The sequence below is a fragment of the Carassius carassius genome, chromosome 11, assembly GCF_963082965.1.
Source record: "Carassius carassius chromosome 11, fCarCar2.1, whole genome shotgun sequence".
In the NCBI taxonomy this organism is placed as follows: domain Eukaryota; kingdom Metazoa; phylum Chordata; class Actinopteri; order Cypriniformes; family Cyprinidae; genus Carassius; species Carassius carassius.
In genome coordinates, this window is record NC_081765.1 from 18,078,138 (window position 1) to 18,105,051 (window position 26,914).

Here is a 26,914-nt window from a genome sequence, read left to right on the forward strand (position 1 = left end):
TCCATACAGCTCCCGCACTACTTTCCATTGGAAATCAGTGACTTCCAGTCTGCCGCTTGTCATTCGTCGGAGACAGTGGAAAGGTGGCTTTATTTGCATCAAAAATGAATATTTTATATTTTAATTTATTGTAAATTGTAAGTTTTCTCATTTAAAATGTGATGGCAAGCTACATTTTCAAAAGCCATTATTCCAGTCTTCAGCGTCACATGATCCTTCAGAAACCATTCCAATATGCTTTTTTCTTTTCTTTAATTTTTTTTTCTTCAGGATTCTGATATGTATCGCAAAAAAAAAAAACAGCATTCATTAGAAATAGAAATCTTTTGCAACACGAAATCTTTTGCAACACTGCAAACGTCTTTACTTTTGATCAGTTCATATGTCCCTGCTAATTAAAAGTATTCAATAAAAAAAGTAATAATTATAAAATAAAACCTTTTCTTTCTACAAAATTACTTTCTTTTTCATTTGATGTCACCAAACCCCCTCATGTTTCCCTATCTCCTGCCCAACCACCTGTCAAACCCCTACAGTTTATTTAGTTGAAAACAAGGTTCAACTTGGTTGAATCCAAAAGAAAAAAAACAATACATACCACACACACACACACACACACACACACACACACACACACACACCATTAGGGAAGCTGTAATTGGAGTTTCATATTAACTAAGTGTTGCAATAGTCCCTGAGGACTTCTGACTGCTGCATCAAGAGTTAATTAAGTTCCCTACATATAAAAAAAAAAAACAAGTTTGCGCTATGGGGATGGTTCATCTGTCAGATCTGGCCTATATAACGCTGAAACTCAATCGGGGAATTCCAAATGCTCACCAGACTCAAAGGTAACCCTTTGTGCTACCACAGAGTCCATAAATATCCATAAATATACCAGCACACATTAATGCATATATTCTGAGCTGCTAAAGATGTCCCCGAAAGGCTCAACAGTAAGGATTTTTTCTTCCCTTCATTAGCCAAATCTATAAAGATATATTGTGTAATTCAGAAGTAGATGTGAATCTTAACACTAGTCACACACAGGGAGTAAAGGTCACCTGATTCCTCATGTCTTGTTATGTCAGCTCTGTTATCTCGTCTTTCTGGTGGGAGAAGAGGGCACTGAAACACAACCGTGTCCTGACAGATCAAGTTTGATTTCAGCTGACAGTGTGTTTAAGCTTAAGCGAGTTTGACATTGAGCACATTAGATCCCTGAAATCACTGTCATTTACATCAACAGGAAGTGCTGCCCAGAGGAAATAACAGCTCCCAATAGCACCGTTTCTAGTGGCATGAAAATGTTCTGATACACTGGAAACTCAAGAGCTAGAGTGATATGAGCAGATGGATTTTACAACACTGTGCTCCATGTGATTCACTGACATTAGTGTTTCACTTAAAAATATGGGAACGCTTATCTCATTTTACAAAAAGTGAATCAAAACACATGCATTATATACTAAAGTTATCAATTTACCTGGGTAGGCACCAGAACAGGCGGATACGCCAGTTTGTGATGCCGATACATCCAGAAGGAGAGTAGGACAATGGCTGCGATGCCCATGATGGGCACGATGGAGTAGAGAACAGTACTGAACAGTGGTGGCTTCTGAGTGAAGGTCTTAGATGTTGCTAGAGAGAAAAAAAATGAGAGAGATCAGTGCTGATTAGGGATGGGCGTTTTCCACAAATATCACATTTGAATATTTGAGCTCACAAAAAACGAATATTCGAATATTCGTTTATTTAAATTAAGTTTAATGAGTCAGACGTTATTTTTCAGCAACGTTTTCGTAATTTTGAACAAGCTTACAATAAGCTTGAACATTACACATCGTGTTTTGTAGCTGAAAACCTTTAACAATGCGTGCAAACAAACAAAAGTAGGCTACAGATTAAAAGCAAAAAAAAAAAAAAGTGAACAAAGAAAAAACGTAAAGCAGCCTGCAGCAATTAGGCTATTGTATAGAATGTAGCTTACACTTAACTTTTAAACTGTCAGCAAATCTTTTTTTCTTTTTTTCTATTGTTTCAAATGTTCTTGTTAAGAAATACGGGCATGTAAACATGATTGGGGGAAAGTCGGCTCCTTAGTCTGTCAACAATAAGGCCGGCCGCGGAGAAAACACGCTCTGACGGCACAGACGTTGTCGGGACTCACAAATAACGGTGTGCTAAGCGAATACGTTTTGTGAAGCGCTTCGTGTTTTGGTTTCACCACTGAATGGGATCCTCATCTGGTGGAATACATGGCTCCAGCAAGAACTGTTCCCACTCGTCTCGGCTGGACTCTCTGTAATCATCGCTGAAGAACTGGCTCAGCCTTTTCCAACGAGTGGGCATTGCATCTTCTTCATCGTGGCGACTGCATCCGCACCACTCGCATCAAGGAAAATGTTCTGATAATGTTCAAAAAAGTTTTTTTTTTCTTACTTCTCTCATGTTTTCATCGAGAAACCTGAGATGTTTGTGCCGAGGGTCTAGGGCAGACGCGAGAAGAGGAGTTTTCACTGCATTCTCCAAGTTAGCGGTGTTTATTCGTTGCATGAGAGATGCCGCAACAATGTTCTTGGATCACTTTCTGTGATTCTACCACGGCATATTTGAACGTTGAAAGCTCAGACAAGATGAAGGAACAGCTGATTATATCTGTATATGGATTGCCATTTTGAAATAAATTTAGTAGCAGAGCTACTGAAAGCGATTTTTTTTGTGCTGCAAATACATTTATCCTTTGCTGAAATTTCCGCGTCTTCATGGAGAGAACGCGTCGCCTCAGGAGCGCTTCTGCCCGAGCGCTTTGGAAAGAAGGAGAAAGCGGAGCGCATAGACTTTTCCACGCCTTATTAGGCGCGATATGTGAATGGCCCCTTAATCATTCATTAATTATTTTTTGCTTGCATACACCTTCAAATATGCCGTGGAGAATCACAGAAAGTGACCAAATTAGGTTTTATTGTGAACTTTTTTTTTTGTTGCGAAATTCGAATATAATTTTTATTTATCGAATAATTAGAGCAGAACAAATATTCGAATGTTCGACTATCGGTGCACATCCCTAGTGCTGATCAATGATTTTTATTAGGTGCACGATGTACACTACTGTTCAAATGTATTGTTCACACTAAAGCTGCATTTAGTTGATCAAAATACAGTAAAAACAGTACTGCTATGAACTAATATTACAACTTACAATACAGTAAATAAATAAAGTTTAATATGTAATTTATTCTTGTGATGTCATTATTGTCACATGATCCTTCAGAAATAATTCTAATTTGCTTATTAGGCACCAAAGAAACATTTCATAGTATTAATGTTGAAAACATAATGTAGTTTTTACAGAAATCTTTGATGAATAGAAAGTCAAAAGCGGATAACTTTTTTTTCCATCACTTTTTATAAAAAAATAAACAAAAAAAAACTACAACAACAATCTTACTGAACCCAAACTTTGGGAACAATGTGTATCTGTGACCAGCATAATACTAGGAAAACATGGGAATTGACTTCACACAAGACAGATTCCCACATTCTTGTCATGAGCACCATTTACATTTAGTCTTTTAGCAGTTGTTTTAGCCATAACGACTTGCAAATAAATCAAACAAATAAGGAAACATTTTGATGGCAAAATTTTTTCAAAATGTTTTCAAATATACAAATAGGCTTGCTTATTGTATTCTACAAGTTAGGACTGTCACAATATACAGATATTATATAGGTCTTAATGCTTTTACAGATTATATTGATCACTATATTTCTTAAATTATGAAAGTCTAATTTGTCTAATTTTCTAATTTGGCTGTAAGTAAAAAACTAAAAGTAATCAGATCTAAAAAATAATAAAAATGTAATATGCATATAAAACTCCAAATTCTAACATGTATTAAAGCTTTTATATATTGGTTTTATAGTGAACTGCTTCATCAATTAATACAAAAAAAAAAATAGATAAAATCAGCAAATAAATAAAATAAAAAGTAAATAGTATCAGCCACAACAAGCTGTTAATTATCAGTCCAGAAATATAGTTGTTTCCCTCCTAAAACATATATGCTATTTTATATATCCTCAAAATCAACAGCACACGAACACAACAGATGACAAATGAGAAGTCTAGCACACACCTTCTATACATCACATTAGTGAGATACGTGGTGTACACTGTGAATCTCTCACTGCATACTTATTTTATGTTCCACACCTTTTGAACCCACTAATAGCAATTCTTTCACAGCAGCCTTGAAACAAGGTTGGTTTGATTTTTTTGAAGGCTGCTAACAGATCCTGTCTTATGCAACTTGTCTTATGCTTTATTCCAATGCATATGCTTCTGTACAAATGCAAATTCCCATTAAGAGTGGTTCAATGGAACTGCACGAGTGTGCACTTGAGGAAGCATAGCATGCATGCTTAGTCAGTGCACACGGCAGCCCTGCATCTAGTGCCAGAGATTGGATTGGGCCATGGCTGTTGGCCAGATGCAGTGATCCCTCACTCTTGTGTTATGGCAGAACATTTCACATTCACCCGGGCTGACCGCAGGACCATGTGCATGAACCACCCGGTTAAACTTGAGCAAAACCTTTATTAGGATTGGTCTCATTCATGATGCCATTTCTTCTCTCTCGTGCTATGTATTGACATTGAAATCGGTTAAAGTCTCTGGATTAATCCATAAGCACAGGGAGAAAACACACACACACACACACACACACACACACAGACACACAATCCACCTCCAACAAACCGACTCTCATCTGACCCTACTCCACCCTTGCCCCAATCAGCGGGGACAGAATGGCCACTCGCAGCCGTGGGGCATGAAAGTACCCGGTCACAAGGTCATAAAAAGCACACTGTTCCATGCTCGCAAAAAGCAAATTCTGAGAAATTCCAGTGCGCTTTGTGCAACTCTTCATGTCCCTGTGGGTTTTTGTATTTCATATCAAGATCATTCCATATGGAGTGAGTCAGTGCTGGAAATAGACCCATTACATAAGCACAAGTGAGACCCCCCCCCCCAAAATCATCCACCCACCTTCTCTGCTACTGAGGTATTGAATACTCTTCTACCCAACACATTTACACTGATACCTACAGTTGTAATGTCAAACACAACTAAACTCATCAGCCGGAGTTCAACCAGTACTGCACACGACTAAACTCATCAGCCGGAGCTCAACCAGTACTGCACACGACTAAACTCATCAGCCGGAGCTCAACCAGTACTGCACACGACTAAACTCATCAGCCGGAGCTCAACCAGTCCTGCACACGACTAAACTCATCAGCCGGAGCTCAACCAGTACTGCACACGACTAAACTCATCAGCCGGAGCTCAAACAGTACTGCACACGACTAAACTCTTCAGCCGGAGCTCAACCAGTACTGCACACGACTAAACTCATCCGCCGGAGCTCAACCAGTACTGCACACGACTAAACTCATCCGCCGGAGCTCAACCAGTACTGCACACGACTAAACTCATCCGCCGGAGCTCAACCAGTACTGCACACGACTAAACTCATCCGCCGGAGCTCAACCAGTACTGCACACGACTAAACTCTTCAGCCGGAGCTCAAACAGTACTGCACACGACTAAACTCTTCAGCCGGAGCTCAACCAGTACTGCACACGACTAAACTCATCCGCCGGAGCTCAACCAGTACTGCACACGACTAAACTCATCCGCCGGAGCTCAACCAGTACTGCACACGACTAAACTCATCCGCCGGAGCTCAACCAGTACTGCACACGACTAAACTCATCCGCCGGAGCTCAACCAGTACTGCACACGACTAAACTCATCCGCCGGAGCTCAACCAGTACTGCACACGACTAAACTCATCCGCCGGAGCTCAACCAGAACTGCACACGACTAAACTCATCCGCCGGAGCTCAACCAGTACTGCACACGACTAAACTCATCCGCCGGAGCTCAACCAGTACTGCACACGACTAAACTCATCCGCCGGAGCTCAACCAGTACTGCACACGACTAAACTCATCCGCCGGAGCTCAACCAGTACTGCACACGACTAAACTCATCAGCCGGAGCTCAACCAGTACTGCACACGACTAAACTCATCAGCCGGAGCTCAACCAGTACTGCACACGACTAAACTCATCAGCCGGAGCTCAACCAGTACTGCACACGACTAAACTCATCAGCCGGAGCTCAACCAGTACTGCACACGACTAAACTCATCAGCCGGAGCTCAACCAGTACTGCACACGACTAAACTCATCAGCCGGAGCTCAACCAGTACTGCACACGACTAAACTCATCAGCCGGAGCTCAACCAGTACTGCACACGACTAAACTCATCAGCCGGAGCTCAACCAGTACTGCACACGACTAAACTCATCAGCCGGAGCTCAACCAGTACTGCACACGACTAAACTCATCAGCCGGAGCTCAACCAGTACTGCACACGACTAAACTCATCAGCCGGAGCTCAACCAGTACTGCACACGACTAAACTCATCAGCCGGAGCTCAACCAGTACTGCACACGACTAAACTCATCAGCCGGAGCTCAACCAGTACTGCACACGACTAAACTCATCAGCCGGAGCTCAACCAGTACTGCACACGACTAAACTCATCAGCCGGAGCTCAACCAGTACTGCACACGACTAAACTCATCAGCCGGAGCTCAACCAGTACTGCACACGACTAAACTCATCAGCCGGAGCTCAACCAGTACTGCACACGACTAAACTCATCAGCCGGAGCTCAACCAGTACTGCACACGACTAAACTCATCAGCCGGAGCTCAACCAGTACTGCACACGACTAAACTCATCAGCCGGAGCTCAACCAGTACTGCACACGACTAAACTCATCAGCCGGAGCTCAACCAGTACTGCACACGACTAAACTCATCAGCCGGAGCTCAACCAGTACTGCACACGACTAAACTCATCAGCCGGAGCTCAACCAGTACTGCACACGACTAAACTCATCAGCCGGAGCTCAACCAGTACTGCACACGACTAAACTCATCAGCCGGAGCTCAACCAGTACTGCACACGACTAAACTCATCAGCCGGAGCTCAACCAGTACTGCACACGACTAAACTCATCAGCCGGAGCTCAACCAGTACTGCACACGACTAAACTCATCAGCCGGAGCTCAACCAGTACTGCACACGACTAAACTCATCAGCCGGAGCTCAACCAGTACTGCACACGACTAAACTCATCAGCCGGAGCTCAACCAGTACTGCACACGACTAAACTCATCAGCCGGAGCTCAACCAGTACTGCACACGACTAAACTCATCAGCCGGAGCTCAACCTGTACTGCACACGACTAAACTCATCAGCCGGAGCTCAACCTGTACTGCACACGACTAAACTCATCAGCCGGAGCTCAACCAGTACTGCACACGACTAAACTCATCAGCCGGAGCTCAACCAGTACTGCACACGACTAAACTCATCAGCCGGAGCTCAACCAGTACTGCACACGACTAAACTCATCAGCCGGAGCTCAACCAGTACTGCACACGACTAAACTCATCAGCCGGAGCTCAACCAGTACTGCACACGACTAAACTCATCAGCCGGAGCTCAACCAGTACTGCACACGACTAAACTCATCAGCCGGAGCTCAACCAGTACTGCACACGACTAAACTCATCAGCCGGAGCTCAACCAGTACTGCACACGACTAAACTCATCAGCCGGAGCTCAACCAGTACTGCACACGACTAAACTCATCAGCCGGAGCTCAACCAGTACTGCACACGACTAAACTCATCAGCCGGAGCTCAACCAGTACTGCACACGACTAAACTCATCAGCCGGAGCTCAACCAGTACTGCACACGACTAAACTCATCAGCCGGAGCTCAACCAGTACTGCACACGACTAAACTCATCAGCCGGAGCTCAACCAGTACTGCACACGACTAAACTCATCAGCCGGAGCTCAACCAGTACTGCACACGACTAAACTCATCAGCCGGAGCTCAACCAGTACTGCACACGACTAAACTCATCAGCCGGAGCTCAACCAGTACTGCACACGACTAAACTCATCAGCCGGAGCTCAACCAGTACTGCACACGACTAAACTCATCAGCCGGAGCTCAACCAGTACTGCACACGACTAAACTCATCAGCCGGAGCTCAACCAGTACTGCACACGACTAAACTCATCAGCCGGAGCTCAACCAGTACTGCACACGACTAAACTCATCAGCCGGAGCTCAACCAGTACTGCACACGACTAAACTCATCAGCCGGAGCTCAACCAGTACTGCACACGACTAAACTCATCAGCCGGTGCTCAACCAGTACTGCACACGACTAAACTCATCAGCCGGAGCTCAACCAGTACTGCACACGACTAAACTCATCAGCCGGAGCTCAACCAGTACTGCACACGACTAAACTCATCAGCCGGAGCTCAACCAGTACTGCACACGACTAAACTCATCAGCCGGAGCTCAACCAGTACTGCACACGACTAAACTCATCAGCCGGAGCTCAACCAGTACTGCACACGACTAAACTCATCAGCCGGAGCTCAACCAGTACTGCACACGACTAAACTCATCAGCCGGAGCTCAACCAGTACTGCACACGACTAAACTCATCAGCCGGAGCTCAACCAGTACTGCACACGACTAAACTCATCAGCCGGAGCTCAACCAGTACTGCACACGACTAAACTCATCAGCCGGAGCTCAACCAGTACTGCACACGACTAAACTCATCAGCCGGAGCTCAACCAGTACTGCACACGACTAAACTCATCAGCCGGAGCTCAACCAGTACTGCACACGACTAAACTCATCAGCCGGAGCTCAACCAGTACTGCACACGACTAAACTCATCAGCCGGAGCTCAACCAGTACTGCACACGACTAAACTCATCAGCCGGAGCTCAACCAGTACTGCACACGACTAAACTCATCAGCCGGAGTTCAACCAGTACTGCACACTACTAAACTCATCAGCCGGGGCTCAACCAGTACTGCTAACACAACTAAATCAGTCCATCTTTTCAAGAGACCACGGGCAGATAATAAATCACGGCTGCTGAAACGACCAACTGACCCCCTGCAGGTAGCTGAGAGCACTGGGCCAGTAGATTAGAACCGCTGGGTATGTATACGCTGACATGCCTCCATCCCTCATTTAGTTAAGAGGATGTTGATGTCAGTGTTTACTCAGAAGGGATAAAGCGACCAGCTCAGCCTTGGTAATCTAAAAGACATGGTCATCTCTGGGGCTGCGAGAGCATGTTACGCTGATGAAAGCCTAAAGACAGCAAAGCAAACTGATGTCTTTATATATATATATATATATACACACACAGTATAGACCAAAAGTTTGGAAACATTACTATTTTTAATGTTTTTGAAAGAAGTTTCTTCGGCTCATCAAGCCTGCATTTATTTGATCAAAAATACAGAAAAAAAATGTAATATTATGATATATTATTACAATTTAAAATAATTGTTCTTAAATTTATTATACTTTAAATTATCATTTATTTCTGTGATGCAAAGCTGAATTTTAGGATCATTATCACATGATCCTTTAGAAATTATTCTAATATGATGATTCATTATCAAAGTTGGAAACAGTTCTGCTGCTTAATATTTTTTCAGAACATGTGATACTTTTTTAGGATACTTTGATGAATAAAAAGAAAAGAAAAAAAAGAAGCTATGTTTTTAAAATATAAATATTTTGTAATAACAATATACACTACTGGTCAGTAATTTGGGGTCAGTAATTTTTTTTCTTTCTTCTTTTTAAATACAATCAATACTTTTATTCAGCAAGGATGTGTTAAATTGATAAAAAGTGATAGTAAAGAAAATATATTATTAGAATTTTTTTTTTTTTGAATAAATGCAGTTCTTTTTAACCTTTTATTCATCAAATATATTAGACAGCAGAACTGTTTCCAACACTCATAATAAATCAGAATATTAGAATGATTTCTAAATGATCATGTGATAGACTGGATGTTACATGTGACACTGAAGGCTGGAGTAATGATGCTGAAAATTCAGCTTTGCATCACAGGAATACATATTTTTTTTAGACAAGGCAAGGCAAACTTTTGGTCTGTACTGTATATATATATATATAATATGCTTCACAATCTTCAAAATGTGTCATTTTAGGATGGATGGATGGATGAAAGCCAAACAGCTTGGAGTTGCAAAATTACAGAATTGCTCAATATAGATGGTTGTTCAGAAGCCATGTTAATATATGGTTTATGCATTTTGATGATCTAATGCAGTGGATGAAGATCTACATGGGTTCAAAATCTGTAATGTTAAGCTTAGACATTTCAGAACAAAAACGCATACAGGGCACCAAACTGCGACTAATATGGTTGCATTTGCTACCAAAAATCTTAAATTGCGAGTGAAGTTTTTGTTGAGTTCGCCACTGGTGACTAGGCCCATGTATTTACATGTTATAACTTAAAAATTTGCATGTAATGCCTTTTTTCCTGATTGTTTTGTGATTGCATTACTTTGCTATGTTCACGTATCAAAGAAGTATTAAAGTTTGTGGAAAAAAAAGAGTTTCAAACAGTCCTCATGACTACCGCACAGCAGAGCTCATGCACACCTGATAAACGCAGAACAGTTGTGCAGCGCGAGAAAGAGAGAAATTACAGAGACGTGTGAAATAAAATCGAGTTAAAGCAGCATCTATTTCGTGCAACAAACTACAACAGGTAAAGCTGTCAGCTGTGTGGATATTGGCAATATCGTTAACAATTCTCATTTATAATCATTACTAATATGGCTTCTTCTAATCAAGATCTTAGGTCTATGCTGTGTTCTGTTAATGCTTGAACTTCTTTATTTGAATTGCAGTTGCTGTCCAGTAATCGCAAAAAGCTTTGTCCTTTGTACTTTTTAATAAACAATGCATCAGCTTTAAAATTATTCAAAATTCAACGAAATACAAACAATAATTACAGTTTTGGCGCTCTTTAATGCGGCAGGCACCGAATCGCCTCAGTTCAAGCAGCATGTAACCCATTTAATCTTTCTCTTTACTACTATAGTACATAATGAACATGAATTAACATCAAAAAGTAGGCTATTTTATAAGAGAGCCTACAGTACAACTTACTTATTGCAACGTAATAATAGGCTACATTTACCTCATAATAACTATTCAGTGTCCTTTTGTGAAACGTAAAGGTTCTTCAGATGTTAAAGGCTCTTTATGAAACCATTTTGACAAAAAAGGTTCTTCTATGGCATCGTGAAACATCTTTTATTTTAAAGAGTATATGACAACATTTCCAGGATGCATTGAGGAGGAACCCAAACTACACCCAGTGGCCAACTGATGCTTATGGTCCATGATATTGGTACAGTTAATCAACAATTCTTTGTAACTGTACATTTCAAGTTGGAAAAACATTTAGTTCCCACTTTAAGTGAACCTTAGTTCGCAGGTCATCTACAAGATGGATTAAAATGCTGATAATGTCAAGAAAAGATAAGAAATAAACACATTGCAGTATGACTGAAATGTTCAAATTTAAAAAAAATTTTTTTTTTAATAATAATAATAATAATAACAATAACAAAATAAACAAAACATGTTTATTACCTGGCACCTAAAAAAAATTATTTGGTGCCTAAGTTTTTTCTTATAGGAGCCAATGGCTTCTTACGCGATTTTTTAGTTTGGAGCCCTGACATGTAAAACTGAAGTATTGCTATTTATTAAATCACTCACATTTACACATAACTGTTTCAGCCTTACACTTTGGTTTAACTATGCTAAACAGTAAGTTGTCAGCCTACTTTTTGTAACATAGAAATGTTCCATTTTTGGAATAAAACTGTTGTGAATGTATAGTACACTTAAAAGGTAAGAATAATAATAAAAAGGAGAACGGATACATTTCTGCATCTAAAACCCCTAGTGAACTTTATGATGACTTTTTCAGCTACTCGATTATTTTCAAAAATGCTTATGCCAGATAAGTAATGTTCATCTTTAACGAAATAAAATGTTCATGCTTAGTTTTTTTGGTTTTGTTTTTTGTTGCATTTCTGATATTAAATAACACCCAAATTTACAAAAGCCTCTGGTTGCAGCAACATCACAGGAATCGATTTCAATTTTACAGACAAACCTGCCTCTCTGAAAATAACTTCAACCGCACTGAAGTAAAGCAAAGGTTATGAAACATGAAAAAGCCTGATGAGCTGCATTAATAAGATAACATACGAGACAGAAAACAAGCTCTTCATTCAAAAGCAGATTAATCTGCAGCCACTGAGCTATGCAGTGGTCACGAGAAATACAGATATGAATAAGAGCCTATGTATACAGTAATTAAGTGAGCTTTTATCTGTGGTGAATTGGCTGCTTGGTCAAGATAAGCACATCAAAGCAAATGTTTTGATCAAAGAAATATACAATTATCTGAGCAAAATGAATAAATAAAACCCAGTTTATAAAGTCTTAAATGCAAATTGATAATCTGATATTTCTGAAATCAAATGTTAAATTCAAGGCAAAACTATAAAAGGAAGGAACAATGAATTCATTTGAACTGTATAATCTATTCAAAAGCTAAACTGCACATCCATGAGTTACTATCAAACTCAAAAAGCTCACAGAAAACGAACCTCATCAGTATGAATTTCTTAGAAAGATACTGAAAACAGACCAAAAAAAACATGCAGAACCAACTTCAGTTGCAATAAAAGTTTCCAACAGCACCTCAAGGGCATTTAATATAAACCTCATAACACTGATGTTTTGATGTTCTGTTAAATACATAAATGATGTGACACATCATAAAACATGGTAACAGAGAAAGTGCATACGTTTTTAGTGGTTCTCCTAATGTGTTTGTTTTAATTCAAGTCTTTCATTAAAGATTTATGTACGTAGATAACACATAGCACAACACTGATGTAAAGACTCTACATGTACTGTACAGTTGAACTGCGGCACAAAAAAGGGTCGCTACACAAATAATTCAGGCCATGAAACACATGGAAAAAAAACACTAAAATCGAGATGAAAAAGCAGTGAGCTTGTTAAGATTTTTCACATGAACAGTCATGAAAATGCCTGAGAGGTTACTGGAGGTAATTAATATGAGGTTATGAGGAGACAAAGACAAAAAGGAAGGTTTTACACTGACAGAATCAAACGGCAGCACGATTACATCAGAGGAAGGGGTATAGCTGAAGAACTTCCAATACCCTTAAAGACTTTGCTGTTTGTGTCGCTGAAGGGAGCCTTACTCTGAACTGGCGGCATTTCAGGGTTGTAGAAGAATTTCTCGTTGCACATGTTGCCCTCACAGCAGCAGAAGAACACATCCGGGTCCTCCTTTTTCTCAACACACTCAGTGCTGTAAGATAAAGAACAAGCAGAGCTGTCAGCCCACAACTGTTGTTCTTTTTTGTGAAACATGAAAGTGCACAACAGTACATATTGATTACACGCAATTCAATCAATTAATTAAATATGTTATGTCATTAAAAAAAAAAAAAAAGTTGAAAAAAGACAGCAGCCCTATTTTTTTTATAAATCATAAAAATAATTTTGGCATTAAAATAAAGATGCCATAACATTTGGAGATCGTTAAGACAAGCATGCTGCAAGGTTTATTTGGATTTTGCTCGGGTTAGAGAGCAAACAAACGGATAAATTCACATGGGCGGAAAATACCTGTGCCAAAGAAATACATTCTAAAATCTGGCAGCCCACATCAAAGCAGAGCTCTCAGGTTGGCTTATAGAAGATAAACAAAGCTTAGCAGCACACCAATAATCCTTAAGATACACACATACAGGTGCAAATGAACAAATAAGAGGGGAATGGATGAAATTCCACAGGCATTTACATTTATGCATTTAGCAGATGCTTTAATCCAAAGCGACTTACAGTGCATTCAGGCTTTACATTTTTGTTTTGAGCCACAGGAGCTTTTCAGTCAGAAATTACATTGTCAGAAAAGTGAGTCCATTCCTTTGCAATACTTGCTTAGCTAGCAAAGAACTTGACATGGCAGTGCAATGTGCATGAAAAAAAAAACATAAATCCTTCCAAAGAAGGAGGTAAACGTGTTCAGCAGCATGTTAGAACAGAAGTGCTGCTGCCTTTGCACGCTATCAAAAAACCTCTGTTGAGGACAAATACTTCCTGATCTGGCAGCAGTGCTACCTGTTGCATAGGGGCAGAAGTGCTGATAAGACTGTTTTTAATATCTCTGCTATTATGGATGGAGGTTACAAAGTTCACAACCAAACCTCCACATGGAAACATGTTTACACAAGACTTTATCCGAAATACTGTGAAATCTTGAAAAGGAAGTATTTGGTTAAATGTCTCTGCAATGACCATGGGATATATAGACCATTTTAGGTTACGTTAAAGTTTAAGTTAAACAATGCTTAAATAAATAAATAAACACAAATTCTACACTACCGTTGAAAATATATAAAAAGTAATAATGATAATTTTGGAAGAAGTCTCATGAATTTAATTGATAAAAAATATAGTAAAACAGAAATGTTATGAAATAATATTATCATTTGATGTAACTGGTTTAAAAATGTTATTTATTCGTGTAATGGCAAAGCTGAACATTACACTAGTCTTCAGTGTGACATGATCCTTCAGAAATTATTCTAATATGCTGATTTGCTGCTCAAAAAAATCTTCTTATTAAGGTTAAAAACAGTTTTTTTTTTCGGATTCTTTGATGAACAAAGTTTAAAAGAACAGCATTTTTGAAACAGAAATCATTTGTAAAATTATAAATGTCTTTACTGTGACTTTGGATCAATGAAATGCATATTTTCTATATAATAAATGTATTAAAACAAAATATTATCAAATCCAAACTGTGAATGGTAGTGTATCTAACGCTGCAATATTTTTATCCCTTTAATTAATACGTTCATCCAATTTGACAATCATTGAACAAATGTTAATGAAAAACAAGAGAAAAACTGCACGTCATCAGCAAGAACCTCTTCACTACAGTTACAGCTTTAGGAACAATGATACAATCAAAAATAAATGCTGAACGTATGGGTGCCACTGAAGGGTTCATCCACAGCCTCTATAAGTGAAATCAAAACAATCATTATTCAGAAGGAAATCTGTGACATATGACTATGGTTAGCACTGAACCTAACACTCACAATGATGCTGATTAACGGCGGCAGAGACCATCAGTCAAAAGCCTCATAAACTGCTGCGTTATCAGTTTGAATCATCAGAGCAAGCACTGAATAAACACATGAATCACTGAAGCGCAAGTCATTGTCTCTTTCAGTTAAATCAGACTCAAAATTATCAAATTAAATTCAGTGCAGTTATTCATCAATGGACCACATTATGACGAAAGAAAAAAAAAAAAAAAGATTGGGTCTTTTTTCCTCCCCATTTATTTGTGTCAGACCATCTTGGTTAAATTAAATTAAAATTTATTTCAAATAAATTAAATGTATGCATTTAGCAGACACTCCAAAGCATCTTATAGTGCATTCAGGCTAACATTATTTACCTAACTGGTTCCTTGGTAATGTCAAAAAGGCATATAAACACAAGAGATTACCTGTCATAGCAGCTGATATCATCAAGCCAGCAGCCTTGCTTTACTATTTCAACCGATCCAGACACATTTCGCCAAGTTGCGAAGCAATGAAGCCTCTTGTCCTTTTCTCCTACGCAAGACTCAATACCGCTGCGGTTTCCTCGGTTCTCCAAGCTGGGGTTGTAGTTGTAGAACACACACTCTTTTGTTTCTGATCGGCCGAGAATGGCACCTGGAAAAGAAACCACAGGGGAGTCTGGTTAAGACATGGACTGCCTGCAGTTAGAGTGGAAACCTGGGGCCGGATTCACGAAAATCTTCCAAGATAATTTCCACAAAGTTTGCAAGAATGTTCTTAAGTGCAATTCTTGAACAATTCTTAAGTTCTCAAACATATTCTGAAGAACATCTTAATTGTTTTCTTAAAATAACTCGCAGTACTGTCTTTTTGCGCTTCCTGCAGATTACCCTAACAATCATAATAAGCACGCACACTATTTTACACACATTTTCGTCACGACTGTGACCGGTGCTCAGCTTCATGTTTTTAATGTGGCGTGTTTTTGAACAGTTACTTTTAAAATAGCCTGTGTCAAGCTGCAGCAATATTTTTCATTGATTATTGTGCTGTGTTTTTGTCCTCTAATAGAAGTACAAAAAGTAGCATCACACATAGGCTAATCATGACCGATCATGTTTACATTAACAGTCATTGCTGTCACTTCAGAAAACTTGTGCACATCCCTTGTATTACATGTAGTTGTTGTTGTAATGCTTAAATATAACAAGTAATTTGAAATAACCCAATAAATTCATTTAATAAGTCTTACTGTTTGGGATTTAAGACAAGGCTGGGGCTGTTATTTACGATGATTTTTAAGAAGATTCTTTTCAAGAATTTGAATTCTTCTTAGGTTTTGTCTTAAGAACAATCTTAAGGAAAAAATAAGAATATTCTTAAGATTAATTTTTGGGAATACAAAATATTATCTACTTTCTTCTAAAAAATAAGAAAACATCAGTTTCTTCTTAAGAATGTTTCATGAATCCGGCCCCTGCTTAAATGATCACTCAGTTGACTTTACACTCAACCCAAAATATAAAGCAAAAACCACAACCATCAGTTATAGACTGGCAGCTGAATAGCAGTCGAAGATGATAGACAATGGAAGTTTATAACTGAAACTAAGTTGGTTCAATATAACCCAAAATTTAAATCTACAGATGGGACTTCATATCATTTGCAGAAGCTAATTCATTGGTAACCATATGGTTAAAAAACAAGAAAGAAAAAAAAACACACTAGCAAGTGTTGTGGTTAACCAAAACAACAAATGCAAAGTAGTGAGCAAGATTAAAACAGAAGGGCTGCTCTAAAACAGGATGTGGTGGAAGGCGGTTTCACAACTTCTTCCTAAAACAACCGCAACTCAGATATGGCATTAAAGTGATGTGAGTGCTGGGAAATTATCCAAAACACACACAGTGTCATCACCATCACTTAAAAGACAAGACAAAAAATCTTAGAGGATTTCATGAATAAAACAAACACCATATTTAAATAGCGGAATTAGATTTTTACCTCACTTGCTAGTCCTGTTGAAAGATACCACAGGGCTTGCAGAACCACTAGCCCCACATCCCAGGACTACTGTATTTTCTAGTTGTGCTACAAAAATGTATCACCAATCTTAAATACAGAGCTTCCGCAGGTCCTTTAAGTCTTCAGTCTTATATTTTCATTTCATCTTACCTATAATGCCTGATAAAGTAGCATTCATGAGAGCAGCTGTTTTGAGTACAGCTGGGGAAACTGCTCTATTCTGCTGGCCCAGAAGCCCCTCCTACCATTAGAAAATGAATTAGCCTTTTCAGTAAGTCTGTCTGCTGTTCTTACAGACAAAGGTGGAAATTTTTCCATGTTTCTACAAAGCAAACTAGGGGTGGGCGATATAGCCTCAAAATTATATCACGATATTTCAAGAATATTTGTGATAACGATATTTATGAATATATATTAAAAAATATGGAACATATTACGTTGCAGGTGTGTGCACGTCTAATGAATTTTTCATCATTTTCCAATGAGCTACTATCATCGATGACAGACTACCAAATTCAAAGTGTAAATCTTTCTCAGTGTATGATGCCAAAATACCTTGTTACCCCTTATTTACACTGCACGAGTCTGCAGCGCATTATGGTTCCGACTCGGCCACTCGAGTCAATGCTTGTGTTTACACCCATGGCTCTCCGTGTCGCTTCCCTCAAGATAGGTGAGTCACCTATTTTTGATGGTAAGAGTGCGCGCTGGAATATGCTCTAGAAACGCTCTTGCGATACTGTGATGTCATACACTGATCAGTTTGCACAGCACTGCTTCAAATTGAACACACCTATTGGGTTTGTGGTGTTGTTGTTGTGCATGCTAGGGAACGTAAATGTGCCATATGTCATTGCATCACTAGATCATTGATATTGCAATATGACACTTTTTTTTTTAATCATGTAAAAATTTATACAAGTATTATCGTGGACAGTATGATATGGCAAACCCGTATAGTGCAAACATTGTTATTGTAAAAAAGTGGATCGACAAGAAGCTAATGTCTGCTAAAAATCTAAATAATTAAGACAGCAAGACATATGTTGTCATGTAACAGTATAGAACAAAAAGTCAACGATTGGAAACACTACTTTGGCGGCAATCTGCAATCTATGGGAACCTTGGTGATCCAGACATTTGGCAATGCTTGAGCTGATGTTCATATATTGCGGCACAAGGAACAGTTTATGCTTTGGGCCAAGTATTTGAGGACTGGCTGCACAGGTTTAGTGGCGGCACTGTGCTAAATTTCATGCTTGAACAGAAAACAATGTCTGTACATAGCAATAAAGTGATTACAGGAACATTCTTCAAACACCACAAATAGTGCTTTAGTATTATCCAAAAATACTTAAGCCACTTCTTTGAAAAAAAAAAAAGAAAAAAGAAAATTAGGTGTGTGCATTCCACAACCATATAAGGCATCTTCAGTCCAAAAATGTAATGGCACATTTGTGTTTTTATTACCCCGATGGCAACACAGGAATGGTTCATTAACACCAAACACATGCATGAATACTTGAGCACATAGTGCCAACCAGTGTTTCTGGCATCACTATTTAGGAGTAGCAGTGAAAATGACAAACTGAATATTACATCAACACACAAACTTTTAAAAAGCTAGGGGTAAAGTTTAACTTTCTGAAATAAATTAAGGCCCAAACCCAATTCTATTTTATACCCCTTCCCCTACCCCTCTGCCTACCCCTTCCCCTTGTCCCTTGAAACAGAGTGTCAAGGGGTAAGGGAGAAAATATTCCCCTAAGGATTGGGTCACCACTAACATGAAGTCACACGGCATCATACGTCGTCTAGCTCTTTCAATACACACATATACTGGTGTGCTGGTGTGCATTAGAGCCTTTAATTATCGTTCTGTATTAATGAGCTACTTATTGACACACACACACACACACACACACACACACACATATCAGAAATCGTGCAGCTCACACATCCAGGGGAAATAAACTGGTCAACGCTGCCCCACGACTTTTATTAAATACAGTTTAAATACTGAATCGCTACATTATATTTTCCAGCGACGAGAGGATACAATCGCTGTTTTTAAGTAAACTCACTCTAAAAAGATAAATGCACAGACGTGAATACACGCAACTTCCATTTCTCTTTCTCTCTCTCTTTCTCTCTCGAATAGGCAATATTTGAGAAAAGGGTTTAGCGATTTCTAATTATTGGGGGGATTAGCCCCCATCAATGTTTACGGCAGTTATCGCCCTGATCAGACATATGCTGTGGCACTATCATGCAGTCTGTAATGATATGACGTTGGCAAATATTAGCGATTTTTTGCTAATATGTCTTTGAGTAACATGACCATTAATATGAACTCACAATTGAATGTAACATAAAACAAATGATTACTTTTCGTTAAAATCTTTATTTATGCCAAAAAAGCTTACATTTATGTGTCTTTTTGTTCGCTGTAGCAGCCATGTTTCCGAGATAATTCATACCCCTTCGTTTGAAGTGTGGTCCCGAAAAATCTACGTTTGAAGGGCTATCTGGCCCTTCCCCTTACCCCACCCCTCCAACCAAAAGAGAATCGAGACACCCCTACCCATTCACGTGAACGTGCAAAACGGAGGGGTGGGGAAAGGGGTCGGGCTAAGGGGTAGAATTGGGATTGGGCCTAATACTATTATTCAGCAAGAATGTATTAAATTGATCAAGTGACAGTAGCTTAAACATTTATAATATTACAAAACTAGTACAAAATGTAGTTGTGTACTGATGTATGTAGTTTATGGAAGTATAATGTTATGTAATTATGTATATTGTTATCAATATTGGGCAGCACAACTGTTTTCAACATTGTTAATAATAAGTAATAATAGTCTTGAACACAGAATCAGCATACTGGAATGATTTCTGAAGGGTCATGCGACAATGGTAGTGTACATAAGTAAATTCATGCAAATTAATTGTGTAGTTCTTTTACATGAATTAGACTAAACTGATCACAATCCTGAATCCTGGACAATCACAGAAAACTCACTTCTTTTACTGGAAAAGCTTGGATGACAGATTTGCCAACTAAATTGAACTGATTTTTCCTACAACTGAAAGTTGGTAAATGTGTCCGATTCGAAAAGATAGGTTACTGAACAATTACGGTGTTATGTGTCATTTTTACATTTAACAACGTAAATCAGCCTATATGCATATGACAATGTATAATTAAACATATCTGCAAAATTATGAAGGAATTTTTTTTTTTTTATTAATTTATTTACCCTTTAGAGGGGATAAATACACAGGATTTGTTCCAGAAACTCAAGTTACAGTTATTGGGATTAGAAGGAGAACTGCTAGAATTACTGTCACATCAAGGTAGAGAAGAACAGTGGTGCACAAGATGCATATCAATGATCGACAGAGAGAAAAAAAATCACATTTACTAATTTTAAATAACAAATGGAGCCCCCCAAATTGCTCCAATGCCTTCAGCATATGTAAGGAAACATCTAGAATAAATTAAAAACTAATTACAAGTGACAAACATAAAGGGAATTACTCAACACTGCCCTCAACACTTACAAGGAGATGGCTCAATAAATCTTTGACCCATATTCTACGACTAATCTTCCTGACAACAGCTCTTGCCCCTCCGCTGAGCTGCTCTGGGTTTTTAATATGAGACGCTGGGATACACAATCTCCTCTGAGTCAGCAGGGTTATACGAGGTAAAACGACAGTGTAAATATATGAAGCGGGTGGAAGAGGCAGCTTAAAACCACTCTGAACACAGCCCATGAATGACAGCCAACACAGTGTGTGAACAGACCATATTCCGTAATGTTAATGGATCACTTATGGTGGTTTCCTACACAAAATAAACTTGATGACCAACACGTTGCCTGCACATTAGAAACAAAATTATTTTTTTAAAGGTTTTGAATCGCAGAAGTTGGCTGCTAATGGCATATTTGGAGTTCCTCAAGGATGAATTTTCCATCTCTGACACATTTAAAGTCTTAACATGGACAGAGAGAGAAATTACAGGCTACACGTATAAATGTAATGTACATCTGGATTCAGGCACATTATTTTGTAATGAATTTGCAGTAATATCAGTGACCAATACCAAACATGTTTCTAATATGCATCAGTTTTCACCCTGGTGTGAAAAGTTTTTAACAATGTTTGCTTGTTTTTATGGTATTTTAATAGGCTTAAAAGACATTCCACGCTCCAAATCATTAGTCAACACCACGTACCAGTCTTGTCAACTTGCGGGGTGGAGCCTGGAACATGGTTTGTATAACATTAGCAACACATTATAAGTTGTTCAATAACACATCAAGCCAAAGGCTAATGATTTCAATTTCCGTTATGGATTTTAGAACGATCCAAAGAGCATCTTGTGATCAATGTCACAAATTTGATTATTTGATTAGTGAGCTAGAAGTGCAGAATGTGAAATATTTCTTTATTTTACATCATAACATTTTAGCTTTTAAACTTCTTGTGCTCTAACAAATTTACTTACTGCGAGTGAGAGGAAGACCATACACCAGATTTCCTATAGATTAAATACTCTATTAAAAGTACGCTGCATCAAAAATCAGTTCTTTTTGTTTTTCTAAATGCGATACACTGGGCTGACTGTCCATCATTTGCATGTGATCAGACTGGATGTTCATTTTCAGTCATGCCTACGTGTCGCTTCAGTAACGACGCAGACATCAGTGCTCAACTACCATACCTGTGTGCAGCATAAGACACAGTGACTAGAGGAACTCACATGGTGCATTGGCCACCAAAATGCCTCATCACATTTGGCATTAAAAAGTGTGTTGAGTAATCAGCTAGTTACATAATTGCTATTCTATTGGGTTAAAACACATAAAATTGTCTATGTAAACACACCCAAGTGTTTTGATGTGGTCTGGGACAATTGAATTACAATCAGATAGCTATCCAATTACTTAAGATGCAGTTTCATGGGAAGAGCAAACAGGACCCAAGCAGTGGAGGAGGGTGGCATGAGGCACTCTGTGTCAGGCCACCCTCAAGACTGACATCAATAAAGTATAAATGTCATTGCTCCAATTCCTATATGAATGGTGAGAATTAAAGGAAACTGAATCGTTGCATGCTTTCAATTATCTACTAATGTGAAATTGGAAATCTGATTCCATTCATTTTATGTTTGCTGCTCTGACCACATTCAAATAATCATTTGACGGAGATATTCAAAAATGGATTTGCACTGCTACTGGAAACAGAGTGTTAGAGTCTTGTGTCCACTGTACATTGTAAGTCAGTTTTTAACAGTCTAAAGGACTAAACTTTAAATATAAAACATGAATAAAATATATAAATATGCAATGTAGAATATAAATGCTGAACTTCAAAATAAACCCTGTCAAATAACCACAACAAAAGGTCTTTTAAAGAACTTTTCACTGCATAATTGAGCATCTTAGGCTGTGCTCCTATTGAGAAGCTCAGACAAAAGCCCTCTCAGGCAGTGTGAGACCTTGCACTTTAACATTACAAACACACTTCCTGGCATTCATGTCAGTTCTTTGCAAGAAATGTTTGAACACGGACACTGTTAGAATGAGGCAAATATTTTAAGAATTCTTGCATATTTTAACTAAACTCTCCAAACAAGGTTCAACAGGCTAGTCATCAAAGATCCAGAAAATGAATCCAGGGATGACCGGTTTAATTTGCTTCCTTTGAAAAATCATTCATATACAGAATATTTAGGCCAAGCAGATCTTTAGCGCTAAAGGCCTTAAACACATCTACTGTAACAAACAGATATATTTACTCAATCATGACTTAACCACTCAACTGTCTGTCGGAAAAGGAACAGGAAAACTATGGCACATGTCAAAGCAGACCTTTAGAGGACAAAGGCAGCACATTTGATTTCAAATAGCCCTTCCGTCAGCAGTGGTCAATCGTGGTTTTAAATTATTCACAGAGGCATCTGCATCTTGGGCGGTAGTGGCTGCAACCTGCCTATGTCATGGAAGTCCAGTTGGTGAGGATCAAAATACACTTCAAAGCAACTCAAGGTCAAGAAATCAATTAAACATTACCACTTTAGGCAAAATAAAAGAAATGGGAAGAATCAAATTATAATGTGTTTGTAATCATCAGGATCAAAGGGATCAGAATAACTTTAATTGAAGTAAATTTTTTCTATTGTAGTCCATCTTAACTTTTGTTTGGATATTAGCGCTGTGACTTTACTTAACAGGGTGAATGATTATTGTTTTATAACTGGAGCACATGGGTTCAAACCGACATTTAATACTGGCTCGAAAACATCCATCTGATTGGCATTAAAGAAACATGGTGCAGCCAGGAACATTGACATCTGGGTAAAGATACTTTACTGAGATACACCAACTAAACTAATCAAGATTAAAGTCATACATCAAGGAAGAAGTTCTGAGACCTAATTATTTATGTTTTCTTCTTAACACAACAAGAATGAATGATGTATGGCATGCCCACATTAATCAGGTGCTTGATCATCTAAGGACAAGAAGGAAAATCTGATCAATATTATAATAAAAATATCCTATATATTTCTAATTTATTTATTGAGTGTGGGCAAACATCAAACCACAGAGATTTTATTTTAAACTAAAGCTTCTCTTTTGTTAACAATATATTTATGAACATTACAAGATTGGGAGGATGGTTGGCACAAGCTGTCTCTTCACATAAATGCTATAAGGGAGCCAAACTCACAGAACTTGCAGATTTCATGTGGAGCAGCATTTACTGTGAACCGAGCCTTAAGAAATTAAGGTTTTTGAGGAAAACATCCCAGGATTTTTGTCCATACAATGGACTTCATCTTTTACAAATGGTCAAGTTTCAGAGCAGCTTCAAAGGGCTGTACACGATCCCAGCCAAAAAATAAAGGTCTTATCTAGCCAAACAATCTGTCATTTTCTTAAAAATATATAAATAAATAAAAAACAAACAAACAAAATTTGTATATGCTTTCTGAACACAAATGCACTATGCATTACGTAATCACGTTGGAAAGGTCACATGTGATGTAGACCGAAGCACCGACCCAGAATTTACAAAGCGAACGTGCAAAAAAAGTCAAACACCCTTTACAAAAAAAGGTAAAACAACGTCGGATGATTTTGAAGTTGGTGGAGAAAATGACCTTACTTTCTGAACTGGAGTACATAGACGAAGAGCTAACCGCACTATATGCACAATACGAGGATTTGTAGTTAAAAAGTTTAAAAATGTTTATTGTTTTAAGAAAATGACCAGTGGTTTGGCTAGATAAGACCCTTATCCCTCAGCTGGGATTGTGTAGAGCCCTTTGAAGCTGCACTGAAACTGCAGTTTGGACCTTCAACAGTTTGGTAACAGTTGTAGTCAACTATTTGGACAAAAATTCTGGGATGTTTTCCCCCAAAAAAACGTTCAATTATTTTCGACTGAAGAAAGACATGAACATCTTGGATGACATGGGGGGGTAAGGAAATCATCAGGAAATTTTAATTTGAAAGCCGGCAAGTGTCACTTTATTATATACTAGTCACACATTTAGAAAGTTTTAAATATTGTATTTTATTAAATAATGTATTTTATTTTTAATTTACTGCTAATAATACATAAACAGAGACTCAAATATGTGTTCTTCTGGGTCATTACAATATTTTATGGCAAATTTAATATCAATTTTTTCATTCTGAGTGAACTTTTGACAATACATTGTCACAATCCGTGATTCACATGGGTCTTCTCATGGTCAGAAAATATGGAAAATCCCTGGTAAACTTCACATACGGTTGTCTACAATTACAACCCGAATTCCGGAAAAGTTGGGACGTTTTTTAAATTTTAATAAAATGAAAACTAAAAGACTTTCAAATCACATGAGCCAATATTTTATTCACAATAGAACATAGATAACATAGCAAATGTTTAAACTGAGAAAGTTTACAATTTTATGCACAAAATGAGCTCATTTCAATTTTGATTTCTGCTACAGGTCTCAAAATAGTTGGGACGGGGCATGTTTACCATGGTGTAGCATCTCCTTTTCTTTTCAAAACAGTTTGAAGACGTCTGGGCATTGAGGCTATGAGTTGCTGGAGATTTGCTGTTGGAATTTGGTCCCATTCTTGCCTTTTATAGATTTCCAGCTGCTGAAGAGTTCGTGGTCGTCTTTGACGTATTTTTCGTTTAATGATGCGCCAAATGTTCTCTATAGGTGAAAGATCTGGACTGCAGGCAGGCCAGGTTAGCACCCGGACTCTTCTACGACGAAGCCATGCTGTTGTTATAGCTGCAGTATGTGGTTTTGCATTGTCCTGCTGAAATAAACAAGGCCTTCCCTGAAATAGACGTTGTTTGGAGGGAAGCATATGTTGCTCTAAAACCTTTATATACCTTTCAGCATTCACAGAGCCTTCCAAAACATGCAAGCTGCCCATACCGTATGCACTTATGCACCCCCATACCATCAGAGATGCTGGCTTTTGAACTGAACGCTGATAACATGCTAGAAGGTCTCCCTCCTCTTTAGCCCGGAGGACACGGCGTCCGTGATGTCCAACAAGAATGTCAAATTTGGACTCGTCTGACCATAAAACACTATTCCACTTTGAAATAGTCCATTTTAAATGAGCCTTGGCCCACAGGACACGACGGCGCTTCTGGACCATGTTCACATATGGCTTCCTTTTTGCACGATAGAGCTTTAGTTGGCATCTGCTGATGGCACGGCGGATTGTGTTTACCGACAGTGGTTTCTGAAAGTATTCCTGGGCCCATTTAGTAATGTCATTGACACAATCATGCCGATGAGCGATGCAGTGTCGTCTGAGAGCCCGAAGACCACGGGCATCCAATAAAGGTCTCCGGCCTTGTCCCTTACGCACAGAGATTTCTCCAGTTTCTCTGAATCTTTTGATGATGTTATGCACTGTAGATGATGAGATTTGCAAAGCCTTTGCAATTTGACGTTGAGGAACATTGTTTTTAAAGTTTTCCACAATTTTTTTACGCAGTCTTTCACAGATTGGAGAGCCTCTGCCCATCTTTACTTCTGAGAGACTCTGCTTCTCTAAGACAAAGCTTTTATAGCTAATCATGTTACAGACCTGATATCAATTAACTTAATTAACCACTAGATGTTCTCCCAGCTGAATCTTTTCAAAACTGCTTGCTTTTTTAGCCATTTGTTGCCCCCGTGCCAACTTTTTTGAGACCTGTAGCAGGCATTACATTTTAAATGAGCTAATTAAGTGGATAAAAGTGTAAAATTTCTCAGTTTAAACATTTGCTACGTTATCTATGTTCTATTGTGAATAAAATATTGGCTCATGTGATTTGAAATTCCTTTAGTTTTCATTTTATTAAAATTTAAAAAACGTCCCAACTTTTCCGGAATTCGGGTTGTACAAGTCAACATGAAAACATACTCATTTAAAATTACAATGGGTGCTATGAAGCGTCAATTCTTTGCAGTATCCCTCAGTATTTCCAGACACTCAGATAACAAATCATAAACAATAAATTTGCTAAAGCACACACAATACACAGATCGAATCAGCTGCAGCATGTAAATAAATTGTGAACTGACCCCCTGAAAACTATTCAACCTGAATGTGTAATAGCCTTAGGGCTATGAAATAATTTTAATCCAAACTAATACATACAGAAAAGATTAAATTGGTACATTATTCC

At 38.5% G+C, this 26,914-nt stretch overlaps 1 protein-coding gene across 4 annotated transcripts in view; it reads right to left on the reverse strand.

Annotated features, from left to right (window-relative positions):
• LOC132152947 (activin receptor type-2A-like) overlaps positions 1–26,914 on the reverse strand; it is a 61,684-nt gene that overhangs the window by 27,529 nt on the left and 7,241 nt on the right. For 2 of the 4 annotated variants that reach the window (XM_059561970.1, XM_059561969.1), the window contains exons 2-4: positions 15,616–15,826; positions 13,289–13,398; positions 1,487–1,641 (exon numbers count right to left, since the gene is read on the reverse strand). In XM_059561970.1, coding sequence (XP_059417953.1) covers positions 1,487–1,641; positions 13,289–13,398; positions 15,616–15,826 — 476 coding nt within the window. Of the gene's footprint in view, positions 1–1,486; positions 1,642–13,246; positions 13,399–15,615; positions 15,827–26,914 lie in introns of all 4 variants that reach the window. The other 2 variants (XM_059561968.1, XM_059561967.1) reach the window with 1 other exon arrangement.